Genomic DNA, 24,902 nt, shown 5'->3' with positions numbered 1-24,902 from the left:
AGTTGTTTCACACTTTTTATGTTAATTATATAACTCCACATGTGTTAATTCACAGTCTTGATGCCTTCAGAGTGAATCTACAATTTTCATAGTCATGAAAATAAAGAAAACTCTTTGAATGAGAAGGCGTGTCCAAACTTTTGGTCTGTACTGTATATATGTGTGTTTTGAGGATAATTTGGTTTTTAAACGATGTGTACATTTTTTTTTTAAATGCTATTTCAACATGAGTTTTTACATGGAGAGAACTCCTGCTCATGTTAAAATCGCATTGCATACGGATGTCATACACGTCATACGGATGTTCCATGGAAAAAAAATCGCACGGAAATCGCACTCGTCCGTTTTTTCGCTCCGGAAATTGGACCTTTTTTTTTCTCGCAAATGGGTATGTGTCCTAACTGCTGGGATTGCAGCAAAACAAGCCCAAATCTAAGAGGAACTCTTAGAAAAAAGGCAAGCAAAGCGGGGCCCAGTGGGACTGTCACCCAAGGGCCCACACAGACCTGGGGCCGGAGATAACCCCAGGGGGCATCCTGCGTGCCATTTCCCTGACTGTCTGCAGGAGCAGCCATAGGCTACAATGGAGCCTGACCAGGACGGGGCTCTGAGGGGGCGCTCCGGAGCATGTGGCCTGCCCGAGCCGTCCTGTAGGGGGCATGGCTCTAGCTTGGTAGGAAGGAGCCAGCCTGAATCCCAGGGAAGGAGGCCGCCGAGCAGGGAGAGAGGAGGGGCTGTCCTGGCAGCGCCAGTGCTCGGCTCAGCGCCTGCTGCACGCAGATGATAATGGCGACAGGCGCAGCGCTGGGACTTGTCCTCCTCACATAAGGCTACACTGGCGCTGCTCGGTACCGGGATGGGCTTTCTCACCCCGGGAGTTCCTCTTCCTGCGACATCCAGGCGACCTTTGCAGCATCGCTCTGGGGATTCCTGGGTCTGAGGCGGATCCTGTGGCCCCGGGCGGCGGCGCTGGAGGGGCTCCTGATCTGAGGAGAACATGTCGGATAGCAAGGTGAAAGTGGCCGTCAGGGTCCGGCCCGTGAACCGGAGAGGTAATAGCGCACGCTGGTGTCAGGGAGGGCGCCGCAAACTCAGGAGCAAGTAACCCGTGCAGTGCCAGGGGGCCATGTACCGGGAACCTGCTGTGCCACCACGGCCACTTCTTCCTGCTAATCAGAGGAAGAAACAAAACTTTTTGGAAGTTTATGTGGGCGTTTAACCCTTAGTGGGTGCTGGGTCATTTGGTGGCAGACACTCCTCGGATGTCCGTGCCAACAAGTGTATGTCCAATGTCACAGCTTGTGCCCGTTCCTGTACTGAGCGTTTGGCATATTACCTTTGTGGCACCACCCAGCCTTTCCATCAGACCATGAATGCAGTGTGACTTAGCGCCTGTGCCCCGGAGGTCACGTTGTCACCGCTGACGATGCAGTGACACCTTGGGTTTTTAGTCTCATCTTGCTTGTTATTTTGTTAGTTGTTTGTTTTTTTAAGCCAAATTGAATCTCCAGTTCCAGTACAGACAAATCTCACACATTCTTAGTCACACTATCGGACTGGAACACTGAGTGGCTGCCAGGAACATTGACCCTGAGGGTCCCCTGTTCACGTTACGTTACCCTCAGTGACACAAGTACCCATGTTTCTACATACTAAACTGGGTAGTTTGTTACATGAATGATGAGACGCTTCCCTTGTTTGTAAATGGTGAATCAAGTGTATTGTGCCAACTACTGCTCATATAGGTGAATGGGGGGCCCACCAGGGACCAGTCCGAGCCTGGTTGTGCAGCTTCGCTTGATGTTATGAGACCAAAGTCCTCATGAAGGCCTGGCCTAGCGCCTCACCTCTGATGGTCACCTACCAGGAGCCTTGCCAGCAGGCCTGTGTGCAGCAGAGAAACTTTCCATGCCTAAATTTTGTAGAGCTGTAGTGCCAGGGGAAAGATTCAGTGCACATGAATCATGTTCTCTTGCATCCATCATGGGTTATGAGATAAAGAACTTGCTTCACTCGTAGGAGGTTTTGGCAGAAGGCTGAAGTGCCGTTAGTGGATCTGTAACCATGTGCCCAACAATTCTTTGATTTAGAGCTGGATCTGAATACAAAATGCATTGTGGAGATGGAAGGGAACCAGACAGTGCTGCATCCTATACCGGCCAGCAACAAGCAAGGAGGAGACAACAGGTAAGACCCCTCTGTGATGGGATCTGATGCGGTGGGTCTTATAATGATGTATAGGTGCTGGAAAGGAGGAAATCATCTCCTTGCCTGCTGGTTGTGGGAGAAACCGGTTTTGTGACTACCTGTAGGTTATCGCTCAGATAACATATATTTGTAGGTTTCTTCATGTTTCTTAGTTTTTGTGTTGATGTATTGCATGTCAAATTGTCGGGGACAATGAATAGTCGACGATGGTCGATCCATCAGATAGAGAACAGTGATACCGCTACAGTCCAAACCTAGTTGGCTGGTCCAAAGATAGGCACAAACTGATGCAGAAATGGGTATAGGAATGCATGTAAACTCTGTAGACTGTGAAGAATACCTAAAAATAAAGGCTCTGCAAACAATTATCAGGCTGGATTCCTCCAGAAATGTGCACATTCATCCCGATCTTTGTTTCCCTGTATCGACTACTGACATTTTAGTGTGTATTTGGCTCCGTAGACTTCAGATAGTTGGCGAAGGAACATACCATGAGAAAGAGGAAGGTCAGAGGAGGAGAGGAAGTCTTCACAGATCCAAAGTTGCACAAACGTTGTCAATCTCTTGCATATAAGTGACCCCACCACCAAATGGATTTTACTATAAACCCCAAAATTATTTATTATTTATAATATATTATATATTGCTAATTGCTTTTACTAGTGTAGTTACAAAATTAAGCTCTTGCGACATATGGCAAATTCACACAAGGTGGATCTGATGTAGCTTTTTGAGGCAGATTCTACACTGCCAAAAACAAGCATGCCTCCGTGACCATTCTTTCTGCCCACCAGAGGTATATTTTGGAAAGATTTCTCAATGTAGTACATCTCTGATGGAAGGCGCCGAAGCATACTATTGTATAGATGTGCAATGGAAAGTGTCAACCATTCTAAAGAAAACAGTATACTGGGTAGTAAGTTTTCTTTTTTTTTTAGTGGGACTGTTTATAGGAAAATGAGTATGCTGCTCTTTCCTATATAGTTGAATTAAGGTATACCAATTCATACCACAACTGGGATACTTTTTATGCTTCTGTTGGGTGAATGGAGACGTAAGGATATGCATATGGCCAAATTCAAACTTCTGTGAGATGTTGTCCTGGACTGGCCATGAGTCTCCTGACCCCAAACTCAGTAGTGTCAGACTCCCGTTTAAATCAGTCCCAGATCGGACCGCAATGCTTGGACTGGCCACAGGTCTTACGACTCAAGCGTGATGGCTTCAGTCAGAGCATTGTGGTCTGATCTCAGACCAATTTATACGGATGTCTGTATGTGCCATAAAGCCATGTTCACACATTCAGGATTTGGTCCAGTATTTTACATCAGTATTTGTAAGCAGCGTATCTCTGACGGCGCACACCCACTCAATGGGTGCGTGCAAAACACCGGACTTCACTGGGATGTCATCTGAGTGCAGTCCGATATACTCGGAGACAAACAATGGAGAAGATGGAGAGAATAATCTTTCCTTCTTCTCGCCTGTGATACGTTTCTCACATGCGAAAGGATCGGATCACTGTAGCGTGACACTCGCCTAACGCTCGCAGTAGAGTTTGAGCCGAGTGTCATCAGCATCTCGCATCAGATGGCGTTCGCTAATATGACCCCGGCCTTTTAATGCAGAGCAGTCTAAAAACGCCGTCGCCCAAAAGAATCCAGAGTAAAGGCCATGACAATTTTAGAACCTCGTGGCCGGTTAAAAAAAATAAATAAATTACTCCGGGAAGCAGAGAGAATAAAAAATGATCAGAAGTGAGGCACTTTTGACCTGTTGACAGATAATTTTTAAGCGGATAAAAAAATTATAAGAACATGATGGGTATCATGATCTCAGTGCGGGTTGGACCCGCACGCTTGGGGTTAATGTCTGGAACCAGTGCTGATGACCTGCACTTCTGGGGATAAATGTTATGATCCCAGTGCAGACTCTCACCTGCACACCTGGGACTTATTATTGTGGCCTCTCCTTGGTTCTGGGAAAGCTTCTTATAGGAAGCTTCAATCCCCGTCAGTTATATTTTTGCCCTTGGCGGAGTGTGTTGACCCCTGAGTGTGTTTGTGCTGTGTTCTTGTTTGCCTGATACTTTGGTTTCGACTCGGCCTGTTCTCTGGATACTGCTTGTTGGATTCTGCTTGGTACCTTCTATGTCTGTTTGGCTTTGACCACTGCCTGGCCCCGACTATCCGTTCTGTCTCATCCCTGGTACTTTACTGCTATCTCTGTGTATGACCCCGTTTGTCTGACCTGAGTATTCCTGTAATAGTGTCCTGCTGATCACTGGCAGCAGGACACTAAGCCCCGCCCTTTGCAGTCACATGACCATAGGTCCTTCACTGCTTGCTAACTTCAATGTCTCCAGGTCCTGTTTATCTGAGCCTCCTGGCCGTATCTGACCCCGGGCCCCTCTGAAGTGTGGGTGAGTCCCTGCTCAACGGTGGCTGCACGCTGGCGCTGACAGGACCGTGACATTGGGAACATATGTACAGCTTCTCTGCCTTCTATGTACTCTTGCTTTCATCTTCTGAATACTGATGCTAAAAACTGACCAAGGTATTACTGTGTGAATGTGTTCTAATGGGCTTATCATAATCTTGCTTACAGATAGCCGATGTAAGCGCATGCTGCAGATTTTCAGCCTGTTATGCTGCAGATTTTACACTTCACCATTCAAAGGTTGTACCGTAATCTGCCTCATATCCATAACAAAACGCGAGGAAAAAGAAATCTCCCTAACAATAAATGAAATAATTTCTCTAGAACAGCTATTATTGTCTGGTCTTGCATAGATTTAGTCTTTGCCTTACTCACTTTCCATCTTTTGAAATAAGATCTCCGGCAAATCGCTCATTGTAAAGATTAGACATATTACTAATTGTAACCAAGCCCCTGTGCACCAGAAAACTCGATCGATTAGGGTCAGGTTGCAGGAATAAGTCTATTCTCTCTTGGGTGGATTGCAGCTTCACATTTGTTCCAAGAGCATTTCCTCTCGGAGACCTACCCTAAATAAATGAGCACCAGACCTCCAAGCACGCCTTCCCGCAGACATCTCGGATAATAGGCATGTGAGCTGTAGATTCCTTTGCCGAATGTGTTATACACATCAGGGTTTAATAGTTGGATGGCTACGTCTTTTGCTTGGAGTGTGTTACCGGCACCTGAAAAGTCCAGCAGATAACTGAAAATTCCCTTAAAGTAAGCCTGTTGGAGGGCAGCCAAAATACCAGTGCACCAGACTGTAAAAATAGATGTGTAGCAGAGGCACTGGAGCCAGGAATGGGTGCTTTGTATGGGGACAACTGTATTTAGGACATGCGTGTGCTCTGTGGGTCGGGAATCTCACACTCTGCGGCTGATGTTCCCTTTGGTTGTGATAACATTTTACCCCGAGTGATTGCTCCTTGGTAAACATGAGACATACAGTATGTCCATATATCATAATGATAATGCACTGTTTAGGCATATATTAAACTCCACCGTCTATATAAATTGTTACACTTGTACCTTTTTCTGGGGCCGAGCCTGTGCCTCTTACAAACTTAGGGCTTGTTCACACGACCCTATTTTTGTTCATGTGTTAAAAGTACGGATTGCATTTGGAGCAATGTTATTCAGTGAGTCAGTGCAAATGCAGTTTTCCTCCATAAATCAGATGAGAATCACCCATTCAAGTCTATGGGTGTAAGAAAAAATCAGATTGTATAATACAGCATCCAGATTTTTATGGATACATAGGAAACTGTAAATGGTCTTGTAAATTATTAAAGCACCTCTGAGTGGTGCTTTAAATGTAATTCCCCGGTCACATACTCACCTGCTTCCCCATCATCTTTTTCCAGCGTCGCTCCCGTCAGTCTACAGGGAAAGGTGACCTGCCAGCAGCTCCAGTGTTTAATGGCGTGAGCTGGAGGTCACTTTTCAGTACAGGTCTATGAGAACTTTGTTCTGGCTCTCATAGATTTGCAGTGAGAGCTAGTTGCGTAGCTTCTCACTTCCAGCCCGTCTAAAGCTGCGCTCACAAGATGGCGCCAAAAAATGGTGAAGATTCCGGAGAGTGAGTATATGACCCAGGGCAGAGGGATTACATTTAAAGCGCCACTTCAGCACTGGAAAAAAACACACAAATCCACTGGAGTGGTGCTTTAAAAACTGCTCCTGTAAAAAGCAGAGTGCACATGGATGACAATTGAGAAAAAAAAATCCTCCCACTTTTCTGGATGAAACTCTGAATGATTTTATATACGGTCGTCTGATCCTACCCTAAAGGTCAGAGCAATCTAAAATCAATGGCTCAGGTCACACTTGTGTTGGGCCTTATCCACACATCCTTTTTTTTTCCTCATGTGAAAAAATGGATGGATTTTCATCAGTGTGCCAAAAAGAAAATTTCAAAGCTTCTCCTCCCCATGGCACTGTGAGAAACGGACAGATCGTGGATGACATTTGTGTGCTACCTATGATTTTCACAGATCCGGAGATCGGTACGGCTGGTTTTGATCCGTGATTCTGATAAAAAAGCGGACATGCTTTGTAATATTTTTTTCTTTTCGCTGACACATGGTCCTCAAATAAAAAGAACATGTGAAGAGCCCCATAGATTATAAGGGTTTTATGTTTTAAATGTGAAATACCCAGATAGAACACATAACTGAAGCGCACACATTGAACTGCCCCTTTTTAAGTAAAACAGTGCCCGATGCAAAGTAAAATCATGTACTCACCTCTCAGACGGTGCCTTTTCGGTGTTGTCAGCGCCGTATCTGCAGGTACTCGCGCGGCACCATGTCATGTAAACGCTGAAGCCAACCAGCGACCGCTGACAGGCTGCAGCGCTCACAATTCCATTGGTTGAAATAATTTCTGCCGAGGGACATGTGAGTACCGCAGCCGATCATTGGCTGCTGATAACCTGCAGCACTCAAACCACCATCCGCACACACAGCGTCAACTTAGCTGAAATGGCGCCGCTCTAGGGGGTGAGTATGTACTGATCTTTAGTTTACACGGACACTCTTTCATTTAAGAAGGGGTTGTCAAAGTAGTGGACAAGCCTTTCAGTGACAGTCATTACATAGCACCGAGCATAGATTGGAATCTACCCTGATCACTTCACTGAAGTAGCAGATTTCATCCCGGGAAAGGTCACTGTCTAGGATCCCATGTGTGTTCCCAGAGCAGTAACTCTTCTTGTAACGTTGGGTCTTGCAGTGCCTATTTATTTAGCATTTTTCAGGCTCTGTGTGTATAGGGACGGTATTTTAGGCACCACTGCTTACCCACATCTCTATAGACAGGCAAAGTACCATAGTTTCTGTTACTACAGATAATCCAACCTATCCATGTTCTCTTGATGAAACCAGGCATCATATGTCTACCTTCGCTGTTGTTCTCCAGTCCATTCCGCCCCTTGTACTAGAGCTGTAGCCAGGGCTCACATAAGCATTTTTTTTGTGTTTTGTATCTTTCTTTTTTTTTTCGTATCGTAAGTATCCAGCTGTTATTCTGTAGTGTAGATTTTATGAAACCTCATTCATATATAGTATCTGAAATCTATTTCATTAGGACTTGCTGTGGTTTCCTCAGACTGTACCAAAAATGTTGGCTCATCACAAACACCACTTCCCATATGCTCAATGTATGGATATGCACATCATAAACATAGGGGCCTCCCCAAACCCCTGTGTCCTTTTTTTAGCCAGCCAGATCCTGCACTGTAGAGCTTTCTGCAATAATTTATTAGTAGTTTTAATTTGTGTGGAAATTGTGTAGTACTACATTTCCCGTGAGGCTTTGCTGCAGGTGGGTTGTGCGGCCTTTGATACCTTGATAACCGTGGAGTTAAAGTTCTAGCTGTCAGACGCTCAGCAATCAGTAAACTCTAGGAAGACTTTGTATGGATAATGCAGCCCCCTTAAAGTATCTCTCCAGCGTTGTTGTTTTTTAATTGCCCTATTTTGCCAGTCATCAGTAATGTCTGTAGTGTGTCCGAGAATTGCGATGTGATCCTCCTCTCAGTAATACGGCAGTCTTGACTGCACTCTTATTCTCGCCTGCGGTGCGGTCTAGTCCGATTGGCGTCGCTTGTCTTGATCCGGCTCCTCCTCTCTTCCTGTGATCGCCATCCTCCTGCACTGCTTTGCGTGAATGTTGTGTCCTACGTTATACTCATAATGTTCTCCATTGCGCTCCTGCGCAGGTACACTTCTCCCCTGTCGAGGGCAGAGCAATTTATTGTAGTACACATGTGCTGGCACTCTTTGCCTTTTCCCGGCTCATGCGCATTACAGTACTTTGTGCTGCCATTGGTAGAGCAGAGAAGTACTCCTGCGCAGGAGCGCGATGGAGGACACTGTGTCAATGATTCAGGATGCGTCATCCACATGAGGCAAGAAAGGAGGCACTGGATCAAGACCAGAGACACCCAGAGGTGAGTATAATAAAAGGTCCCCAGCAAATTGGGGACCTATATATACAGCATCCTAGAAGGCTGTATATAAGGATGTACCGGTGCTCGTCCTACTTTGTATGGGTAAAACCTGGTGACAGGTTCCCTTTTAAGTGTCTAGAATTGATTCTTATAACTAACCAAAAAACTGCAGCTGCTTATTCATCTATAGGTCTTACACTGCCAAGTGTGAACCATAAGATCTAGGATTGTTTAGAAGAGCTTAAACTACGAGTATTTACAGAAAAAAAATGACTGAAAAAGCAATGTATGAAATTGTCCCCCAAAGACCATTCACTGCCCCACATGCTGACATTGTATATATTGTGGCCCCAGTGTAGCCTGTGGGAAGTGTGCAGTGTCATGGCTCTAGACACCAGCGTTACACACCTGCTCATAGACGTCTGCCTAATCCGGTAATCTCATTCCCCCGCTTTGTATACTTTCACTATTCATGGCAGCTTATATATAATGAGCTTCCTCCAAAAGTGTATATGGATCAGGATTGAACACAACAGAATATTTGTAAGGCAGTAGTCAGATTATTGGGAAATACTTGTAGCTGCTGCTTTTTGTCCATTGTTATTATTTAAGGCTTTTTCTCAGTAGGTTAGAAGTATCTCGTGTTTAGGTAGGTAGAGTACAACAACCCTCAGACACTGACACACCATATGGTTGGCTTCAGGCATTTCCTAGTTTATTTTATCCTTTGTTTTAAAACACCAGCCATATTTTATTAACATCCCGGCACCCGAGCCTTTCTGAAGTGTGCCCTCGTAAGACACGATAATGACTGTGCATTAGGAGTATAGGTTACTGGGAACACTATGGGTATACGTATACCATATGCCGTGCCTCATCCTTTGTCACCAGGAGGTCACAGATGCTGACCGACTACTGTAAACATATTGGGAAAATCAGCTGAAGATGGCGGCTGGTAAGTATAATATTAGGGTCAAGGAACTTAGATTAGTAGCACCACTCCAGTGCTGGAATACAAGAAAATGCTGGAGTGGTGCTCTAAACACTTGTCATATCTCTCTTCCCAATATTTACGTGAATGATGTATTTTACTTGTCAAATTTGCCCCTTACAATCTGGAGCAATATAAACTGGGAAGGGAGAAATGAAATTTGTTGCACCTACTTTCTCAACACCAATAATAAGTATGGGTGCCATTTATGGCTCCCTGCACTCTGTCATTGGAAAGACAAGAGTGTTGTGAAGGCACTGTACTGCTACATTATGGTCATTTTCCCAGGGGTTCAGATGTGTAGAGATCATGTCTCCATGACTGTTCGCCTCCATTATCATAATCACTAAAGTGCTCCGTGCTGTAACAGCTGTTCATGTATAATACATACAGTATACACCTGGCACAGACCTCTTAGCTATGGTTGTTTTGCATGTAGGAAAATGCTGACTTCTGTGTGCAGTCATCAAACCACACGAACTGGCAACTGTTAGAGCTGGAGGTGAACCAGCTGCCAGATGGGGCCGGACTGGCCAGTGGTTATATTACACGATCAATAGAGGAGGTAGACCCAGCCATGATTTGTGCCACACACATATTATTACTTTCTATATGTATTTATATATTCACTGTTGGACTAGTTCCTTTTTGTAACTAATCTATTCTGTTATTTCTAAACACTGTTTTTCAGTGATTCCTTTGTTTCCCCATTCATACTGCACCCACACACACATGATACACCATTTGAAAGGTAAACTTGCCCCCTTCAGCAAGAAAATAGCTAAACAAACCACACATCCACGATTTGATCACAAAATACAGTTTAAACATTAATTTTCATAAACCTGCAGTAAGGAAAAATGACCTGCAGGTGGCACCACACTACCCCAAAGCACACTACTAACACATTTGTAAACATGCACAGCTTTTTCACTGATTACTTCGCCCCACCACACGGTACACCATTTGAAAGGTAAAATTTGCTCCCTTCAGCAAGAAAACAGCCAAACAAACCACACATCCACGATTTTATCACTAAATACAGTTTAAACATTCATTTTCATAAACCTGTACAAAGCCACAATGACCTGCAGGTGGCACCTCAACGGGAAAACATTTTTTGCCCTCTACTTATCAAAACAATTTATTGTATTACCAATCTGCATATATAAATACCTGTCTGTGTTCATCAGCTCATGAAATACATTTACATTTGACCAGCTTGCTTTTTCTGAAATTGCCTGCGCCCCCGATGACCAATGTATGAAAATTTCGCACAGGCCAAGCTAATGATTGATTACAGAAACAGTAAATTAATAGTCCCTTTAAAAGACTGTATCATTACTATATTTGACGCAAAGAAAATTTAAAACAGAATTAAAGGGAATCTGTCAGCAGGTTTTTGCAATGTACTCTGAAGACAGCATGCTGTAGGGGTTAAAACACAGATTTCAGGGATGCCTCCCTTATCAATCTCTGTGGTTTTGTTTGCTTGCAATGATTGTTTTAGCACCAGGAGCTTATTGCTGGACACAGCAGCACATGCCTCCTGGTCAGACTCCGCCCCCTCCTGTGATAAGCAGCTCACTGTCTACGGACTTTGTACATGGAGAGCCTGGTGTGGGCAGGGTTAGCTTCCTCAGCTCTGCTATATTGTTAAATCTAAAGCTACGATTGTGTCAGAACAGCTGCCCCCAGTTTAATTGATACATGATTAGATTTAGGGTCTATTTACAAACATCATGCTGCTCTCAAATGAGGTAGAAAAACCCTTCCGACAGATTCCCTTTAAGGCCCCATGCATGTTGGATAAAAGTTGGCACCAGACGACAGCAACAAGTGTTGGGGGAGTGAAGGATTGGGCAGTTGGAATTTCATTGCCTGATCCAATTATTTTCAGCTGCCATGAGTGTTTCCACGGCAGCTTTCTCCTCTCCCACTGTTGAAAACACATGTGAGTTGGAAAATCGAGAGAGATTTGAATGTCTATCGGACAAACATTCGTCTGATGGCTTTTTTTGTGTATGGCCAGATCTAAAGAGTAACTGTTTTTTTTTAATTTAATTAATCAATAGTGCACATGAAAATAATGAACTTTGATAGTTCAGAGAAAATTCTTTCTTTCTCCTACTGAACTGATCTTTCAATTCATGGATATAATCTGTCCTCGGTGAAAATTGTCTCTTCAGAGAGAAAGAGGACTAGAACTCTAGTGCCACCTATTGGAAGTAGCAATCCTAAAAGTCAATGTCAACCCTTTAACGAGCCTTGTTACATGACTTAGGATAAAAGCCACACCAGAAACTCAATTTGCAGACACTGTGTTTCGGGGTGCTGCCCCTCATCAGTGCAAAGTGTGAGAAATGGTTTGGCTGTGTAAGAGGCGTCTGACTGATATCCAAGAAGTATCATTTCTCCTTGTGGAGATTGGGGCATTGCGGCTTTAAGTCTCCTCATCTCGGCATGCTTAGCATGTCAGTCTCCGCAAGGAGAAAAGATAGTTCTTGAATATCGGTCAGACGCCTCTCACACAGCCAAACCAGATCTCACACTTTCCACTTATGAGGGGCAGTACCTCGAAACACAGCGTCTGCAAATTGAGATTCTGGTTTGATTTTAATCCTAAGTCATGTGAAAAGTCTCGTTAAAGGGTCGACATTGACTTTTAGGCTTCCTACTTACTATAGGTGGCACTAGAGTTCTAGTCCTCTTCTTCTCTGAAGACACAATTTGCATATTTCCCAGAGGAGCAATGCGTCTTTAAGTCTCCTCATCTCAGCATGCTTAGCATGTCAATCTCCGCAAAGAGAAACGATACTTCTTGGTCCTCGGTGAAGACATACAATCCCATTAATGAGATAGATGCTGCTCATAAAATTCTATGGAGAACGAAGGAGGAGCTAGAGGCAGATACAGACACATCGCTGCAAGCTCTCCTGAAATTACAGTTCTCCATAGAACTTAATGAGCACCAACTGTCATCTCCTGTCTCCGTGATGGGAAAATCTGTGTTCACTAAAGACAAATTTTACCTGTCACTCGGGAATATTCAGAATGAAGATCAGTCTAGAATTTGAAAGAAGCTGATTTCTCTGATAAGATATCAACGTTTCTTATCTTTTTTTTTTTTGTCAAGAGGTTTCTTTTTTTTTTTTAACCTCCAAAAAAAATGACTGTTTGCTACACTCACATTTTTTTTTGTTCTGTGTTTGAAATTATGTGTTCAGTGCTAATTTGCACCAATTTTATTTTTGGCATATACTAATTTATATGCACAGTTTAACGTGTCTCACTTCATGCAAGATGAACAAAATCTAGCAGATAACCTGCACCACAGTGCTAAATTTACTGCCTCTTGTGTCAAGTTTATGCTCTTTAGATATTATAATTTTTTTATTTTTTTTTTAACCTGTTTTGTTTTCCTCAGAACAAGGCACTGAGATTTTTTTCCTCTGGTAGACCTTGGCTGCCTGTGTGAATTTTGTTGCAGTATTTTTACTGCATTTAAATCAAAAAAACTTTTTGAACAAGGCCTGAAACATGCATTTAAAGGAAATCCACACCAAGTTTGTGCTTTGTAATCTGAGAGCAGTGGGATATAGGGACAGAGCCCGTGATTCCGGCAACCTGTCACTTACTGGTTTGTGTGCAGTCATTTTGATAAAATCGCTGTTTTCTCTGCTGCAGATCTTACAGTTCTCTGAATACTGAGCTCTAAAATCCCACTCACTTTCAGCTTTCTGCCTATGCACAGTACACACAACATAATGTTGCCAATTGGTGGTGGGTTAGTGTTACACAGAGCAGGAGGACTACATTATATTAGTCATCAAGTCCTTTGGTGATACTCTTTTGCTGATAAAACACTGAGTTTATTGAAACTGCAACAGGCAGCCCAATAGGTGACACATCACTGGAATCAGGCTCTCTGCCCCCATGACATGCTACTCTGATTATATAGCAAAAAAACATGTTGCTCCCCTCAAAGAGGAGATGACACCATGTCCAAAGTGGCCAGTTTATGCTCTTATATATCGGTATTCCTTTTTTCTTTATCAAGCTGCCATATGGTCCCAGAGATATTGGTCTTCTATTACATGCTAATTTATATGGTCTTTACCAAGAGGGCGTTGCTCACAAGGTTACAATCCAGAGCAGTCTAAGACCCCCCAGAGAATCCTGTGCTAACACCCCATAAACATTAACACTAAACAAAAAGGCCCACATCTCTGGAGCAGTATGGCGAATTACAAAAAAAAAATCAATAAAAATTGGAATACTCAGCGAGCAGCAATAAGAGCAGACACTGGCCACTTTTGACCTGGTGGCAGGTCCTCTTTAAATAAGGTATGTGTGAATTTTTCTGTACATATGACATCCAGGACAATTGGCATACAATACACAGAGTACATATATGCAGTTTGTTCTTGTCGCGACAGAGACACAATAGATTTCTCAGGCTCTGTGTTCTATTGTCATTGGATCAAAGGGCGATGGAGCTCGGCCTCCCACTAACAACATCTGAGCCACTGCTATGCGTCTACTTAGCAGCAGTTACATCAGTCATCACTCCAAGGTCCGCTCTTATTTTTTCATACGTTATTTTGCACCATGTGTCTTAATTTGCTTAAAGTAATTTTTGGGGACTCGTGTTACTGTAAAGAAACATTTTTTGGGACCTAGAAGAGTAGGCAAAGATATGCAATAATATTTGTAAACATTTGACAAGTAGCAAATTTAATTTCTTTTTGCTGTGGCTAAAATGTGGGCTTTCTGCATGTCTCTTTGTGTGTCAAGGTGTAACTTCACCTTAATTTGTGAAATATTGAATAAATCTTGAAAACACAAGGTCCCAGAGGATAGGAGTGAGGTGTGTAACAAGTCTGGTAGTGTATGGAAAGCGCAGTATGTAGCGGGTCTATTATATTTTACACTATCTGATGTCCCATTACAATCTGGTCGAAATGTCAAATTTATACCAGTTTTTTTCCTTTTATTATTATTATTATTTATTTATATAGCACCATTGATTCCATGGTGCTGTACATGAGAAGGGGTTACATACAAATTACAGATATCACTTACAGTAAACAAACCAACAATGATAGACTGGTACAGAGTGGAGAGAGGACCCTGCCCTTTCGGGCTTACATGCTACAGGATGGTGGGGAAGGAGACAGTAGGTTGGGGGGTTGCAGCAGCTCCAGTGTTGGTTGAGGTGATATCTCCAGTAGTGGTGAGGAGGTAGTGGGGTCATTGCAGGCTTTCTTGAAGAGGTGGGTTTTCAGGTTCCGTCTGAAGGATCCGAATGTGGTTGATAGTCGGACATGTTGGGGCAAAGAATTCCAGAGGATGGGGGCTATTTGGGAGAAGTCTTGGGGGCGGTTGGGTGAGGAGCGAATAAGTGTGGAGGAGAGAAGGAGGTCTTGGGAGGATCGAAGATTATGTGAGGGAAGGTATCGGAAGATTAGTTCAGAGACATATAGGGGAGACAGGTTATAGATGGCCTTGTAGGTCAATATTAATTTGAACTGGATACGCTGAGGGAATGGAAGCCAGTGAAGAGATTTGCAGAGGGGAGAAGTGGAGGAGTAGCGAGGAGAGAGATGGATTAGTCGGGCAGCAGAGTTAAGGATGGACTGGAGAGGTGCGAGGGTGATAGCAGGGAGACCACAGAAAAGGATGTTGCAGTAGTTGAGGTGGGAGTTGATGAGGGCGTGCACAAGCATTTTAGTAGATTGAGGGTTGAGGAAAGGACGGATTCTGGAAATATTTTTGAGCTGGAGGCAACAGGAGGTAGATAGAGCTTGGATGCGTAGTTTGAAGGACAGGGCAGAGTCAAAGGTTACTCCGAGGCAGCGGACTTCCGGTACTGGGGAAAACGTGATGTCCTTAATTGTGATAGATAGGTCAGGTAAGGAAGATCTGTGAGATGGAGGAAAGATGATGAGTTTGGATTTGTCCACATTGAGCTTGAGGAAGCGAGAGGAGAAGGAGGATATGGCTGATGGATTCTGGACAGCAGAGAGGTGACGTCTGGGCCAGAGACGTAGATCTGAGTGTCCTCAGCATAAAGGTGGTACTGGAATCCATGGGACTTTGAGTTGCCCCAGACCAAGTGTATAGATTGAAAAGAGTAGGGGTCCTAGAACAGAGCCTTGGGGGACTCCAACAGAGAGAGGATGGGATGAGGAGGTAGTGTGGGAGTGGGAGACTCTGAATATGCGGTTTGAGAGGTATGACGAGATCCAGGCTAGGGCGAGGTCTTTGATGCCAAACGAGGAGAGGATCTGTAGTAGGAGGCAGTGGTCAACTGTGTCGTATGCAGAGGACAGGTCTAGAAGCAGGAGTATAGAGTATTGTCCGTTTTCTTTGGCTGTAAGTAGGTCGTTAGTAATTTTGGTCAGGGCTGTCTGTGGAGTGATGGGGGCGGAAACCAGATTGTAGATTGTCAAAGAGCAAGTTAGATGAGAGGTGGGAGGAAAGTTCAGCGTGGACGTGCAGCTCCAGGAGTTTGGAAGCGAATGGGAGCAGTAATATTGGGCAATAGCTGGACATAGCGGTTGGGTCCAGGGTTGGCTTTTTAAGGATAGGCGTGATTGTGGCATGTTTAAAAGCTGAAGGGAAGGTACTGGACATTAGCGATAGGTTGATGAGGTGGGTTAGGGATGGGATAAGTGTGGTGGTGAGGTTGGGGAGGAGGTGGGATGGGGTCAAGTGCACAGATTGTGAGGTGCGATTTGGAGAAGAGGCGATTAAAGGGGGTTGTCCGGGCTTTTCACATAATCTAAGTGCATATCTGGGCTGCAGAATGTTGACAATAAGTAATTTACCTTCTGTGGCTAGTCTGCAAGGTTTCCAAGATATCATCTCTTGCTTCTATGAAAAACGTGCAGGGGGGGTGTGTTCTGGCATTGAAATGAGAACTGGTCGTTTCCTCCTCACTAGTTTCACTTTCCATAGATCACTGTTCAGTGTGTGTCTGGGGGAGGAGCAGCTGGGTGGTTTTGCGTCTCTGCACTGAGGCTGCTGGAGGGGGAAGATTTGTTACTGTGTGAGGAGGGATAGGCTAGTTCATGTGGTGGGGAAGGGGCTGTTGCTATGGATGGTGGGGTTGCTATAGAGGGCATGTTTTTAGTAGAGTAGGAGGAAACAACCAGTTCTCATTTCAATGCCAGAACACCCCCCCCCCCTGGACGTTTTTCTTACAAGCAAGAGATCATATCTAGCAAACCCTGCAAACTGGCCACAGAAGGTAAATTACTTATTGTCAGCATTCTACAGCCCAGATATGCACTGAGATTATGTGAAAAGCCCGGACAACCCCTTTAAGCTCCCCTTCAGTGATGTTGGAGAGGGAGGTTATGGGGTTTGGGCATGGTTCCATGTACAGAGCCGCTCGCTTCATAATCCGCCCTTAGCCTCTCTTGGGTTCTGTTTTTACAGAGATGGGTGCCCTTAGGCCGGAGTCACAGTAAAAGTATGAAAAATTGGTCCAAGTCTCCCTGCCAAGAGTCACAGGAGTGTCATGCGAGTACAATCCGATTTTTCACACCTAGCATCTGATTTACATTTGAATGCAGTGCAATTTCTATCAGACTGCAATGCGATTTTAACATGAACTTTTACATAGAAGAATTCTCTAAGTCATTTACACATCGATATACACTCACTGGCCACTTTATTAGGTACACCTGTCCAACTGTGTGTTAAGACTTAATTTCTAATCAGCCAATCACATGGCGGCAACTCAGTGCATTTAGGCATGTAGACATGGTCAAGACAATCTCCTGCAGTTCAAACCGAGCATCAGTATGGGGAAGAAAGGTGATTTGAGTGCCTTTGAACGTGGCATGATTGTTGGTGCCAGAAGGGCTGGTCTGAGTATTTCAGAAACTGCTGATCTACTGGGATTTTCACGCACAACCATCTCTAGGGTTTACAGAGAATGGTCCGAAAAAGAAAATAAATCCAGTGAGCGGCAGTTCTGTGGCCGGAAATGCCTTGTTGATGCCAGAGGTCAGAGGAGAATGGGCATACTGGTTCGAGCTGATAGAAAGGCAACAGTGACTCAAATTGCCACCCGTTACAACCAAGGTAGGCAGAAGAGCATCTCTGAACGCACAGTGCGTCGAACTTTGAGGCAGATGGGCTACAGCAGCAGAAGACCACACTGGGTACCACTCCTCTCAGCTAAGAACAGGCATCTGATGGCTACTTTCAGCAGGATAATGCGCCATGTCATAAAGCTCGATTCATCTCAGATTGGTTTCTTGAACATGACAATGAGTTCACTGTACTCAAATGGCCTCCTCAGTCACCAGATCTCAATCCAATAGAGCATCTTTGGGATGTGGTGGAACGGGAGATTCGCATCAGGGATGTGCAGCCGACAAATCTGCGCCAACTGTGTGATGCCATCATGTCAATATGGTCCAAAATCTCTGAGGAATGCTTCCAGCACCTTGTTGAATCTCTGCCACGAAGAATTGAGGCAGTTCTGAAGGCAAAAGGGGGTCCAACCCGTTACTAGCATGGTGTACCTAATAAAGTGGCCAGTGAGTGTATATATTAGAATAAAAGGCGGCAATTCATGTGCCGCGTACAGTAAAATCACAGCGTGACAGGTTAGAATAGATATATACACACAGAATACATAGATTTATATGTGTGTGTCACTGACATCTATATATGTATATAGAGTGGGTACGGAAAGTATTCAGACCACTTTGAAATTTTTACTCTTTCTTTCATTGCAGCCATTAATGTACACACTGCATCCCATCTTGACTGAAAAAAAACCAAACAGAAATGTAGACATTTTTGCAAATTTATTAAAAAACAAAAACTGAAATATCACATGGTCATAAGTATTCAGACCCTTTGCTCAGTATTGAGTAGAAGCACCCTTTTGACCTAGTACAACAATGAGTCTTCTTGAGAATGATGCAACACGTTTTTCACACCTAAATTTGGGGATCCTCTGCCATTCTTCCTTGCAGATTCTCTCCAGTTCCGTCAGGTTGGATGGTGAACGTTGGTGGACAGCCATTTTCACGTCTCTCCAGAGATGCTCAATTGGGTTTAGGTCAGGGCTCTGGCTGGGTCAGTCAAGAATGGTCACAGAGTTGTTCTGAAGCCACTCCTTTGTTATTTTAGCTGTATGCTTAGGGTCATTGTCTTGTTGGAAGGTGAACCTTCGGCCAAGTCTGAGGTCCAGAGCACTTTGGAAGAGGTTTTCATCCAGGATATTTCTGTACTTGACTGCATTCATGTGTTCTTCAATTACAACCAGTCGTCCTATCCCTGCAGCTGAAAAACACCCATATAGCATGATGGTGCCACCACCATATTTCACTGTTGGGATTGTATTGGGCAGGTGATGAGCAGTGCCTGGTTTTCTCCACACATACCGCTTAGAATTATCACCAAAAAGTTCTATCTTCGTCTCATCAGACCAGAGAATCTTATTTCTCATAGTCTGGGAGTCCTTTATGTGTTTTTTTTTTTTAGCAAACTCTATGCAGGCTTTCATATGTCTGGTACTGAGGAGAGGCTTCCGTCGGGCCACTCTGCCATAAAGGCCCGACTGCTGGAGGGCTGCAGTGATAGTTGACTTTGTGGAACTTTCACCCATCTCCCTACTGCATCTGTGGAGCTCAGCAACAGTCATCTTGGGGTTCTTCTTTACCTCTCTCACCAAGGCTCTTCTCCCATGATTGCTCAGTTTGGCTGGACGGCCAGGTCTAGGAAGACTTCTTGTGATCCCAAACTTCTTCCATTTAAGGATTATGGAGGCCACTATGCTCTGTAGAAATTCTTTTGTAACCTTGGCCAGATCTGTGCCTTGCCACAGTTCTGACTCTGAGCTTGGCCAGTTCCTTTGACCTCATGATTTTCATTTGGTCTGACATGCACTGTGAGGTCTTATATAGACTGGTGAGTGCCTTTACAAATCAAGTCCTATCAGTTTAATTAAGCACAGCTGGACTCCAATGATGAGTAGAACCATCTCAAGGAGGATCACATGGAAATGGATAGCATGTGACTTAAATATGAGTGTCTGAGCAAAGGGTCTGAATACTTATGACTGATATATCAGTTTTTCTTTTTTTTAATAAATTTGCAAAAATTTCTACATTTCTGTTTTTTCTTCTCATTCAAGATGGGGTGCAGAGTGTACATTAATGAGAAAAAAAATGAACTTTTTTGAATTTCCCAAATGGCTGCAATGAAACAGAGTGAAAAATTTTAAAGGGGTCCGAATACTTTCTGTACCAACTGTATCTATTCTAACCTGTTAGTGTGATTTTACTGTATGTGGCACATGAATTGCCGACTTTTCAAAGGACACCGGTGCTTAAAAATCGAACAGCAGTCGCATGGTCTTGGGTGTTGTGCAATTTTTTTTTTTTTTCCTCGCACCCATAGACTTGCATTGGTGAGTCTCGGCCGAGTCTCGGTGACAGTCGTAGCATGCTGCGATTTTACATGCACGCTGAATACGCCCGAGAAAATAAATGGTGATGTGAGCTGCCCCATAGATTAACACTGGGCCAAGTGATGTGTGATGTCTTCTCGCATAGCACTCGCCAGGGTTCTACGGTACTGTGACGCCGGCCTTAGAAGCAGAATCTTCTCCCCTCGAATACCTCCTTACATACCTTACTTGTGGTTCGGACAGCATGAATCACCCGACAGCTTCCCTTTACATTGATACACAACAATCTATACGGATCTTAAAGCTGCAGCAGGTGCCAAATGTTACAACTAATGAGCGTCTACGTGTAAATTATCGTGTGACTCATAGCGTTCCTGAAACTGACCATAATTTTAGGCTCCGCTAAGTGGTGAACTTTGATGTTGTGCTTTTCTGAGGGTGTTGTAAAAATCTATTAACAATGATCACCATAAAGGCATGTATGCATCCTTCTTGTTTTGGAATTGATCAGCGTGTGCCGTATCCATGTTTTGTTATATATGCAACCACAACTGTCCATATACAGTTTCAGCAGGAACTGGCATCTGTCTAACCAGTGTCTTGAGTCTCTCAATATCTGGAGAAGGAAACTACTAAGGCCCTGTTCACACTATGCTTATGCAGTGTGTTTGGAGGTTGTGTTTTAATTCCTCAAAACAGTATTCTAATAAGACCGTTGACTGAGCCATAGTCTGCAATGATACAATGTAGTTCAGATTCACTCTGCCTGTACAGAAGCATAGTAGACAACGTTTATGTGCCCATCTGAAAAAACAGACAGTCGAGGAAAAATAGCTTTCCTTCTCAAATTTCTTTATTTCAGTAAAGAAAACTATAAAGGAGTTCTGTGGGACTTACACACTGATGCCCTATCCATAGGGACTGACCTCAAAGTGTGATTACTGGGGGACCAGCTTATGGCCCCCCAATTTCACGGTCTTCTACTTTAAGGGCTATTGACATCTCTTAAGAGCCTATCCCAATATGTAGTTGGTGTAATAGTAGCAATAATAGTATGTAAACCAGCGGCGTCCTCGCTGTGCAGAGTTGAGGCAGTGACCCAGCAAGTTCAAACAAAAAAATGTGTTTAATCTCCACTAAAAACACTTGCAGTGCACAACACACTGTATCCTCCGGATCGCTGCCGGGAAGCAGCAAAAACAGTCCGTGGCCACTTGCCATGAGCGACCGCGTTGCCCGGATATGAAAGGGGTGCCAGAACTTGGCTCAGCTTGGCCCTGTGTTGCCTCACACAGGGAGCTCTGCAGACCACTGCTCTGTCTCTGTGCAAGTCGGAACTGACACACCCAAACCCTTTCTGCAGGGTTTTTTTTTTCCCCTTTCTCCAATCTGTGGCCATAGGCCACTTATAAGACCTGGGCTGGAGGAAACGGACCGGACCCCACTACCTTACTGCAGTCCATTTAAAAAATAAAAGCCCATACCGGGTTTTCCTGAATAAACTCTTTGGTCCAAATAACTTGACCAGGCTCAAACTCACTTTTATTCTGCCCTGTGAGTCACAGGCACACTGCTGCGACGACAGGGCACTCCAGCGGATCTAATACGCTTCTGAGCGCATTCTGGGGGACACATAACGACCCTCACATATGCCTCCGGTTGCTGCCTCACATACCCCCCCCCTGTTCAAGCTTGTGGGGTTGAACGTTTGTCACCATACAGGGGGCCTGTGACAGGGCATCCGCATTTCCCTGTGCCTTCCCTGCCCTATGTTCCACTGAGAAACTGAAGTTTTGTAGGGACAGGAACCATATGGTGACTTGGGCATTCCTCTCTTTTGCGTTTTTCATCCAGACGAGGGGGGAATGGTCTGTTACCAAACGAAATTGACGCCCGAGCAAATAATAGCGTAGGGACTCCAAGGCCCATTTAATCGCCAAGCACTCCTTCTCCACTACGCTATAATTTTTCTCTGCTGGGGTCAGTTTCCTGCTCAAGTAGGTGACTGGATGCTCATCCCCATTCACCTCCTGTGACAGCACCACTCCTAGACCTACCTCCGAGGCATCGGTTTGTACAATAAAGGTCTTTTTGAAGTCGGGGCTGATGAGGACCGGCTGTCCACACAACGCCGACTTCAGGGACTCGAATGCTTTTTCCGCCTGAGGATTTCATCGGACCATCACTGTCCTTTTACCTTTTAAGAGGTCCGTTAGGGATGCTGATTTCCCCGCAAAATTGGGTATAAACCGGCGGTAGTAAACAATGATGCCAAGGAATGCCCTCATCTGCTTATTACTTAAGGGCTTGGGCCAGTTTTGGATGACCTCAATCTTGCTTACTTGGGGTTTGATCACCCTGCGACCGATCACGTAACCAAGTACTAAGCTTCCATGAGCCCTATCGCACATTTCTTTGGCTTTGCTGTTAACCCGCGACTCGGAGTGAGTCTAACACGGCTTGCACCTGGGACAGGTGGGTCTCCCAGTTGGTACTAAAGATGACTATGTCATCTAAATAGTCTGATGCATATTTCAGATGAGGTTCTAATACTAAGTCCATCACCCTCTGGAATGTGGCCGGAGCCCCATGTAACCCAAAGGGTAAGACAACATAGTGAAACAGACCCTCTGGCGTGATAAATGCGGTTTTCTCTTTAGCCGATTCTGTCAGGGGAACCTGCCAGTACCCTTTAGTGAGGTCGAGCATGGTGACGTACTGGGCCTTTCCCAGTCTTTCAATTAGCTCATCCACCCGAGGCATTTGGTAGAGGTCAAATTTCGACACCTCATTTAACTTCCTCAAGTCATTACAGAAGCGTAACGACACGTCCAGTTTCGGTATTAGCACAATGGGGCTAGCCCACTCACTCTGGAACTCTTCAATGACTCCCAATTGAAGCATTTGCTTCACTTCAGCCGCTATTGCTTGCCTCCTGGCTTCTGGCACTCGGTATGGTTTCATCCGTACCCTAATTTGGCGCTCGGCGATAATGTCATGCTGTATCACCGAGGTTCATCCCGGCAGCTCTGAGAATACCTCCGTATTCTGCTGCACCAAAACTCGAGCCTCCCATCGCTGCTGTTTTGTGAGGGCGTCATTTACTTTTACCTCACACCCAGTCGAGTCCTTGGCCATAGCCAGAGGGACCCCCGTTTGTATGACCAGAGTCACCTCCGCGACCAAACATTCCCGGTCCTTCCAGGCCTTTAACAGGTTTACATGGTACAGCTGCTCGGGTTTCCTTTTTCCGGATTGGTAAACTTTATATCACTTCCCCCACTTTCCCCCGTATCTTATAGGGCCCTTGCCACTTGGCCATGAGTTTACTCTCTGGGATGGGTACTAGTACCAACACCCGGTCTCCTTCTTTAAAGGTCCTGACCATGGCCCTTTTATTAAACGTATGGCTCAGAGCGGCCTGGGCATCCAACAGATGCTCCTTTACTATGGGCCGCACGATGGCAATCCGAGCCTGCATTTTTGTCACATACTCAATGACACTCTTATGTGGAGTGGGCTCCTGTTCACACGTCTCTTTGGCTACACCTAGCAATCCTCTTGGGTGCTTGCCATGCAATAGCTCAAACGGGGAGAACCCTGTTGACGCCTGTGGTACCTCGCGAATGGCGAACATTAGATGGGACATGTTACTGCCCTAATCCCTCCCATCCTTGGCGATTTACCTTTTTTAGCATGGCTTTGAGGGTCTTATTAAACCTCTCCACCAACCCGTCGATTTGTGGATGGTACACCGACGTGCGTAGCTGTTTGATTTGGAGCAGCTGAGCTTACACAGCTCCTTGGTCACCTTAGACATAAATGGAGTACCTTGATCGGTAAGGATCCCCTTGGGTAGCCCTAAGCGACAGAACATGGCGAACAGTTCACGGGCTATTAGTTTAGCCGAAGTGTGGCGGAGGGGTATCGCCTCAGGGTACTGGGTGGCGTAATCTACGGCTACTAATATGTGCTGGTGGCCCCGGGCAGACTTTACTAGTGGCCCTATCAGATCCATCGCAATCCGCTCAAAAGGTACCTCTATAATGGGCAGAGGCACCAAAGGACTCCGGTAGTTCGTGGTGGGTGAGGTTAGTTGGCACTCCGGACATGTGTCGCAATACCTTTTGACCTTAACATAGACCCCAGGCCATAAAAACCGCTGCAATATGCGCTCCAGCATCTTTTTGGCCCCCAAATGCCCTCCCAGCATGTGAGAGTGAGCCATATTGAGCACCTCCTGACGATAGGGTTGAGGCACCACCAGCTGTTCTTCCACCTCATCCCTGATGTTATCAACCCAGTACAGTAACTCTTGGTTGATCTCCATCTGGGGAAACTCCCTCTCTGCACCTGGTTGTTGAGCCACCCCATTTACCACGATTACTCTTTCCCTGGCCCGGGTCAAAGTGGGGTCCTGGAGCAGGGCAGTCCCGAAGTTACCAGGTGACACCTCCAGCTCAGGAATCGGTGAGTTCTCCTCAACTACTCCTGCCAACACCTCTAGGGGAAACCTTTCGGGGTTACACGCTGTCCCTATGTTGGTGACCCCTATGGCAGGAATCCCTGACTCGGGATCTTCAGGTTCAGCACCCGGAATACTTTTTACCCTGAGAGGGTTAACCCTGGTCTCCCATAGGGACCAGAACAGGGGAAAGTCTCTTCCTAATACAGTCCCATACGGAAGAGTCTTTACCACTCCCACCACATGTTTTATCTCCCCACACGGGATGGAGAACGTGACCTCCTCAGTCGGGTACTCACGGAGGTCCCTATGTATGCACACTACCCCCACCTTCGGTCCAATAGGTCTATCCCCGGTAACCAGG

General features: G+C 45.1%; 1 protein-coding gene across 5 annotated transcripts in view; it reads left to right on the top strand.

Moving 5' to 3' along the window:
- Positions 1–719: 719 nt before the first annotated feature.
- Positions 720–24,902, top strand: part of KIF13A (kinesin family member 13A) — a 330,019-nt gene continuing 305,836 nt past the window's right edge. For 4 of the 5 annotated variants that reach the window (XM_073566095.1, XM_073566092.1, XM_073566093.1 and 1 more), the window contains exons 1-2: positions 723–1,052; positions 2,091–2,187. In XM_073566095.1, coding sequence (XP_073422196.1) covers positions 998–1,052; positions 2,091–2,187 — 152 coding nt within the window. In that variant the 5' untranslated portion in view covers positions 723–997. Of the gene's footprint in view, positions 1,053–2,090; positions 2,188–24,902 lie in introns of all 5 variants that reach the window. The other variant, XM_073566094.1, reaches the window with a different exon arrangement.

Source organism: Dendrobates tinctorius, unplaced genomic scaffold (assembly GCF_039654945.1).
Source record: "Dendrobates tinctorius isolate UK_male_01 unplaced genomic scaffold, ASM3965494v1 ptg000004l, whole genome shotgun sequence".
Taxonomy (NCBI): domain Eukaryota; kingdom Metazoa; phylum Chordata; class Amphibia; order Anura; family Dendrobatidae; genus Dendrobates; species Dendrobates tinctorius.
The sequence above is the reverse complement of the archived record's forward strand: the minus strand, read 5'-3'. Positions and strand labels throughout refer to the sequence as shown.